The 7,789-nt window shown below is 49.5% G+C and overlaps 1 protein-coding gene across 1 annotated transcript in view; it reads right to left on the reverse strand.

Annotated features, from left to right (window-relative positions):
• Nucleotides 1-268: 268 nt before the first annotated feature.
• Nucleotides 269-7,789, reverse strand: part of LOC116361450 (vacuolar protein sorting-associated protein 13B-like) — a 17,142-nt gene continuing 9,621 nt past the window's right edge. Inside the window, exons 2-3 of the mRNA XM_031815882.1 lie at nucleotides 6,023-6,149; nucleotides 269-1,072 (exon numbers count right to left, since the gene is read on the reverse strand). Coding sequence (XP_031671742.1) covers nucleotides 806-1,072; nucleotides 6,023-6,149 — 394 coding nt within the window. The 3' untranslated portion in view covers nucleotides 269-805. The remainder of the gene's footprint in view (nucleotides 1,073-6,022; nucleotides 6,150-7,789) is intronic.

Genomic DNA, 7,789 nt, shown 5'->3' on the forward strand with positions numbered 1-7,789 from the left:
GGTACCCAGTGTATATAACCATGTTATCATTGACTCAGTACTGGTACCCCCGTGTATATAGCCATGCTATCATTGACTCAGTACTGGTACCCTGTGTATATATATACTCAGTCCTGGTACCCAGTGTATATAACCATGTTATCATTGACTCAGTAGTGGTACCCAGTGTATATAACCATGTTATCATTGAATCAGTACTGGTACCCAGTGTATATAACCATGTTATCATTGACTCAGTAGTGGTACCCAGTGTATATAACCATGTTATCATTGACTCAGTACTGGTACCCAGTGTATATGACCATGTTATCATTGACTCAGTACTGGACCTGTTGTTGGCTGAGTATGACATGATACTATGACCTCTTCACCTGTTGGCTGAGTATGACATGATACTATGACCTCTTCACCTGTTGGCTGAGTATGACCTGATACTATGACCTCTTCACCTGTTGTTGGCTGAGTCTGACATGTTACTATGACCTCTTCACCTGTTGGCTGAGTCTGACATGTTACTATGACCTCTTCACCTGTTGTTGGTTTGCGTATGACATGTTACTATGACCTCTTCACCTGTTGGCTGAGTCTGACATGTTACTATGACCTCTTCACCTGTTGTTGGTTTGCGTATGACATGTTACTATGACCTCTTCACCTGTTGGCTGAGTCTGACATGTTACTATGACCTCTTCACCTGTTATTGGCTGAGTCTGACATGATACTATGACCTCTTCACCTGTTGTTGGTGGAGTCTGACATGTTACTATGACCTCTTCACCTGTTGTTGGCTGAGTCTGACATGTTACTATGACCTCTTCACCTGTTGGTTGAGTATGACCTGAGTTGGGATGTGACCATCTCTTACCTGGCTGGTCTCTGGGGCAGTTCCCTCCACCATGTTTACCTGATTTGGGATGTGACCATCTCTTACCTGGCTGGTCTCTGGGGCAGTTCCCTCCACCATGTTGGCTCGGAACAGTAGCTGCAGCAGGTGGACCTGGGCCACACTGAGGAAGAACTGCAGACTGGATGTTACGTTCACCTCCAGGGAGTGACCACACACCAGCACCTCCTGTTGGGACAGAGATACAATATAAACACCAGCACCTCCTGTTGGGACAGAGAGAGACCACACACCAGCACCTCCTGTTGGGACAGAGAGAGAGACAAGGATAGCAGAACACGGCAGTAATATCAGGACCCCCTGACCCTGACCCTAACCCTGACCCTGACCAGAGAAACCCTGACCCTGACCAGAGAAACCCTGACCCTGACCAGAGAAACCCTGACCCTGACCCTAACCCTGACCCTGACCAGAGAAACCCTGACCCTGACCAGAGAAACCCTGACCCTGACCAGAGAAACCCTGACCCTAACCCTGACCCGAGAAACCCTGACCCTGACCAGAGAAACCCTGACCCTGACCAGAGAAACCCTGACCCTGACCCTGACCAGAGAAACCCTGACCCTGACCCTGACCAGAGAAACCCTGACCCTAACCCTGACCCTGACCCTGACCAGAGAAACCCTGACCCTGACCCTGACCAGAGAAACCCTGACCCTAACCCTGACCCTGACCAGAGAAACCCTGACCCTAACCCTGACCCTGACCAGAGAAACCCTAACCCTGACCCTAACCCTGACCCTGACCAGAGAAACCCTAACCCTGACCCTGACCCTGACCAGAGAAACCCTGCGGCTGAGCATTTCATAGACACTCGTCAAAACACCAACTCTTTGAGATACGTTGGTATCGAACATGTTTAGACTCCTAGGAGGGGCGGAGATACTGATCATCTATAACTGACAAGATAAACTATTTGGATTCACCGTTTGTCCACTGTGTCTCCTAGAGGTCTGAACAATGTCCCCTAGAGGTCTGAACAATGTCCCCTAGAGGTCTGAACAATGTCCCCTAGAGGTCTGAACCAGGAGTTTGATATCAGACTGTTAGTCCACTGTGTCCCCTAGAGGTCTGAACCAAGAGTTTGATATCAGACCGTTTGTCCACTGTGTCTCCTAGAGGTCTGAACAATGTCCCCTAGAGGTCTGAACAATGTCCCCTAGAGGTCTGAACCAGGAGTTTGATATCAGACTGTTAGTCCACTGTGTCTCCTAGAGGTCTGAACCAAGAGTTTGATATCAGACCGTTTCTTCCATAAATAAGTCATTTGATTTGTCTTCACTTCCAGGTCACCTACTTGGTCATTGTGTAAATATATATTATGTTCTGGAACTACTACAGGTACCCATCTCAATGTTATTCAGTTATTAGAGATACACAAGGTTCTGGGTTCATGTTTACACCTCACTGTAAAGGTTCTGGGTTCATGTTTACACCTCACTGTAAAGGTTCTGGGTTCATGTTAAAACCTCACTGTAAAGGTTCTGGGTTCATGTTTACACCTCACTGTAAAGGTTCTGGGTTCATGTTTACACCTCACTGTAAAGGTTCTGGGTTCATGTTTACACCTCACTGTAAAGGTTCTGGGTTCATGTTTACACCTCACTGTAAAGGTTCTGGGTTCATGTTTAAACCTCACTGTAAAGGTTCTGGGTTCATGTTTAAACCTCACTGTAAAGGTTCTGGGTTCATGTTTAAATCTCACTGTAAAGGTTCTGGGTTCATGTTTAAACCTCACTGTAAAGGTTCTGGGTTCATGTTTAAACCTCACTGTAAAGGTTCTGGGTTCATGTTGATACCTCACTGTAAAGGTTCTGGGTTCATGTTTAAACCTCACTGTAAAGGTTCTGGGTTCATGTTTAAATCTCACTGTAAAGGTTCTGGGTTCATGTTTAAACCTCACTGTAAAGGTTCTGGGTTCATGTTTAAACCTCACTGTAAAGGTTCTGGGTTCATGTTGATGCCTCACTGTAAAGGTTCTGGGTTCATGTTGATACCTCACTGTAAAGGTTCTGGGTTCATGTTTAAACCTCACTGTAAAGGTTCTGGGTTCATGTTTAAACCTCACTGTAAAGGTTCTGGGTTCATGTTTAAACCTCACTGTAAAGGTTCTGGGTTCATGTTTAAACCTCACTGTAAAGGTTCTGGGTTCATGTTTAAACCTCACTGTAAAGGTTCTGGGTTCATGTTTAAACCTCACTGTAAAGGTTCTGGGTTCATGTTTAAACCTCACTGTAAAGGTTCTGGGTTCATGTTTAAACCTCACTGTAAAGGTTCTGGGTTCATGTTTAAACCTCACTGTAAAGGTTCTGGGTTCATGTTGATACCTCACTGTAAAGGTTCTGGGTTCATGTTTAAACCTCACTGTAAAGGTTCTGGGTTCATGTTTAACCTCACTGTAAAGGTTCTGGGTTCATGTTTAAACCTCACTGTAAAGGTTCTGGGTGTCATGTTTAAATCTCACTGTAAAGGTTCTGGGTTCATGTTTAAACCTCACTGTAAAGGTTCTGGGTTCATGTTTAAACCTCACTGTAAAGGTTCTGGGTTCATGTTTAAACCTCACTGTAAAGGTTCTGGGTTCATGTTTAAACCTCACTGTAAAGGTTCTGGGTTCATGTTTAAACCTCACTGTAAGGGTTCTGGTTCATGTTTAAACCTCACTGTAAAGGTTCTGGGTTCATGTTTAAACCTCACTGTAAAGGTTCTGGGTTCATGTTTAAACCTCACTGTAAAGGTTCTGGGTTCATGTTGATACCTCACTGTAAAGGTTCTGGGTTCATGTTTAAACCTCACTGTAAAGGTTCTGGGTTCATGTTTAAACCTCACTGTAAAGGTTCTGGGTTCATGTTTAAACCTCACTGTAAAGGTTCTGGGTTCATGTTTAAACCTCACTGTAAAGGTTCTGGGTTCATGTTTAAACCTCACTGTAAAGGTTCTGGGTTCATGTTTAAACCTCACTGTAAAGGTTCTGGGTTCATGTTTAAACCTCACTGTAAAGGTTCTGGGTTCATGTTTAAACCTCACTGTAAAGGTTCTGGGTTCATGTTTAAACCTCACTGTAAAGGTTCTGGGTTCATGTTTAAACCTCACTGTAAAGGTTCTGGGTTCATGTTTAAACCTCACTGTAAAGGTTCTGGGTTCATGTTTAAACCTCACTGTAAAGGTTCTGGGTTCATGTTTAAAACCTCACTGTAAAGGTTCTGGGTTCATGTTTAAACCTCACTGTAAAGGTTCTGGGTTCCATGTTTAAACCTCACTGTAAAAGGTTCTGGGTTATGTTTAAACCTCACTGTAAAGGTTCTGGGTTCATGTTTAAACCTCACTGTAAAGGTTCTGGGTTCATGTTGATACCTCACTGTAAAGGTTCTGGGTTCATGTTTTAAACCTCACTGTAAAGGTTCTGGGTTCATGTTTAAACCTCACTGTAAAGGTTCTGGGTTCATGTTTAAACCTCACTGTAAAGGTTCTGGGTTCATGTTTAAACCTCACTGTAAAGGTTCTGGGTTCATGTTTAAACCTCACTGTAAAGGTTCTGGGTTCATGTTGATACCCTCACTGTAAAGGTTCTGGGTTCATGTTGATACCTCACTGTAAAGGTTCTGGGTTCATGTTTAAAACCTCACTGTAAAGGTTCTGGGTTCATGGTGCCTCATACTAACCTCCACTTGTCTGTTGTCAGGGGTTCTGGGTTCATGGTGCCTCACTGTAAAGGTTCTGGGTTCATGGTGCCTCATACTAACCTCCACTTGTCTGTTGTCAGGGGTTCTGGGTTCATGGTGCCTCATACTAACCTCCACTTGTCTGTTGTCAGGGGATCTGGGTTCATGGTGCCCTCATACTAACCTCCACTTGTCTGTTGTCAGGGGATCTGGGTTCATGGTGCCTCATACTAACCTCCACTTGTCTGTTGTCAGGGGATCTGGGTTCATGGTGCCTCATACTAACCTCCACTTGTCTGTTGTCAGGGGATCTGGGTTCATGGTGCCTCATACTAACCTCCACTTGTCTGTTGTCAGGGGATCTGGGTTCATGGTGCCTCATACTAACCTCCACTTGTCTGTTGTCAGGGGATCTGGGTTCATGGTGCCTCATACTAACCTCCACTTGTCTGTTGTCAGGGGATCTGGGTTCATGGTGCCTCATACTAACCTCCACTTGTCTGTTGTCAGGGGATCTGGGTTCATGGTGCCTCATACTAACCTCCACTTGTCTGTTGTCAGGGGATCTGGGCTCATGGTGCCTCATACTAACCTCCACTTGTCTGTTGTCAGGGGATCTGGGTTCATGGTGCCTCATACTAACCTCCACTTGTCTGTTGTCAGGGGATCTGGGTTCATGGTGCCTCATACTAACCTCCACTTGTCTGTTGTCAGGGGATCTGGGTTCATGGTGCCTCATACTAACCTCCACTTGTCTGTTGTCAGGGGATCTGGGTTCATGGTGCCTCATACTAACCTCCACTTGTCTGTTGTCAGGGGATCTGGGTTCATGGTGCCTCATACTAACCTCCACTTGTCTGTTGTCAGGGGATCTGGGCTTATGGTGCCTCATACTAACCTCCACTTGTCTGTTGTCAGGGGATCTGGGCTTATGGTGCCTCATACTAACCTCCACTTGTCTGTTGTCAGGGGATCTGGGCTTATGGTGCCTCATACTAACCTCCACTTGTCTGTTGTCAGGGGATCTGGGTTCATGGTGCCTCATACTAACCTCCACTTGTCTGTTGTCAGGGGTTCTGGGTTCATGGTGCCTCATACTAACCTCCACTTGTCTGTTGTCAGGGGATCTGGGTTCATGGTGCCTCATACTAACCTCCACTTGTCTGTTGTCAGGGGATCTGGGTTCATGGTGCCTCATACTAACCTCCACTTGTCTGTTGTCAGGGGATCTGGGTTCATGGTGCCTCATACTAACCTCCACTTGTCTGTTGTCAGGGGATCTGGGTTCATGGTGCCTCATACTAACCTCCACTTGTCTGTTGTCAGGGGATCTGGGCTCATGGTGCCTCATACTAACCTCCACTTGTCTGTTGTCAGGGGATCTGGGTTCATGGTGCCTCATACTAACCTCCACTTGTCTGTTGTCAGGGGATCTGGGTTCATGGTGCCTCATACTAACCTCCACTTGTCTGTTGTCAGGGGATCTGGGCTTGCTGAATATGATGGCAGGTGCTGCTGTCACTCTGACAGAGAAGTCCGTCAGGATGGGGGTGAGGATGGCTCTCCTCTCCTGGTGTCTCCTGATACTGGGGGTGGGGGGGGGGGAGAACAGAGAGAGGTCAGGATGGGGGTGAGGATGGCTCTCCTCTCCTGGTGGCTCCTGATACTGGGGGTGGGGGGGGGGGAGAACAGAGAGAGGTCAGGATGGGGGTGAGGATGGCTCTCCTCTCCTGGTGTCTCCTGATACTGGGGGTGGGGGGGGGGGGGGAGAACAGAGAGAGGTCAGGATGGGGGTGAGGATGGCTCTCCTCTCCTGGTGTCTCCTGATACTGGGGGTGGGGGGGGTGTGGGGGGGGGGGGGGAGAACAGAGAGAGGTCAGGATGGGGGTGAGGATGGCTCTCCTCTCCTGGTGTCTCCTGATACTGGGGGTGGGGGGAGAACAGAGAGAGGTCAGGATGGGGTGAGGATGGCTCTCCTCTCCTGGTGTCTCCTGATACTGGGGGTGGGGGGGGGGGGAGAACAGAGAGAGGTCAGGATGGGGTGAGGATGGCTCTCCTCTCCTGGTGTCTCCTGATACTGGGGGTGGGGGGGGGGGGAGAACAGAGAAGTCCGTCAGGATGGGGGTGAGGATGGCTCTCCTCTCCTGGTGGCTCCTGATACTGGGGGTGGGGGGGGGAGAACAGAGAGAGGTCAGGATGGGGGTGAGGATGGCTCTCCTCTCCTGGTGTCTCCTGATACTGGGGGTGGGGGGGGGGGGAGAACAGAGAGAGGTCAGGATGGGGGTGAGGATGGCTCTCCTCTCCTGGTGTCTCCTGATACTGGGGGTGGGGGGGGGGGGGAGAACAGAGAGAGGTCAGGATGGGGGTGAGGATGGCTCTCCTCTCCTGGTGTCTCCTGATACTGGGGGTGGGGGGGGGGGGGGAGAACAGAGAGAGGTCAGGATGGGGGTGAGGATGGCTCTCCTCTCCTGGTGTCTCCTGATACTGGGGGTGGGGGGGGGGGAGAACAGAGAGAGGTCAGGATGGGGGTGAGGATGGCTCTCCTCTCCTGGTGTCTCCTGATACTGGGGGTGGGGGGGGGGGTGGGGTGGGGGGGGAGAACAGAGAGAGGTCAGGATGGGGGTGAGGATGGCTCTCCTCTCCTGGTGTCTCCTGATACTGGGGGTGGGGTGGGGGGGGAGAACAGAGAGAGGTCAGGATGGGGGTGAGGATGGCTCTCCTCTCCTGGTGTCTCCTGATACTGGGGGTGGGGGGGGGGTGGGGGTGGGGGGGGGAGAACAGAGAGAGGTCAGGATGGGGGTGAGGATGGCTCTCCTCTCCTGGTGGCTCCTGATACTGGGGGTGGGGGGGGGGGAGAACAGAGAGAGGTCAGGATGGGGGTGAGGATGGCTCTCCTCTCCTGGTGTCTCCTGATACTGGGGGTGGGGGGGGGGGAGAACAGAGAGAGGTCAGGATGGGGGTGAGGATGGCTCTCCTCTCCTGGTGTCTCCTGATACTGGGGGGTGGGGGGGGGGGGGGGAGAACAGAGAGAGGTCAGGATGGGGTTGAGGATGGCTCTCCTCTCCTGGTGGGTTGGCCATCTTTAATCACACACTGGGTTGGCCATCTTTAATTACACACTGCGTTGACCATCTTTAATTACACACTGGGTTGGCCATCTTTAATGACACACTGGGTTGGCCATCTTTAATGACACACTGGGTTGGCCATCTTTAATCACACACTG

The sequence above is a fragment of the Oncorhynchus kisutch genome, unplaced genomic scaffold, assembly GCF_002021735.2.
Source record: "Oncorhynchus kisutch isolate 150728-3 unplaced genomic scaffold, Okis_V2 scaffold683, whole genome shotgun sequence".
Lineage (NCBI taxonomy): Eukaryota > Metazoa > Chordata > Actinopteri > Salmoniformes > Salmonidae > Oncorhynchus > Oncorhynchus kisutch.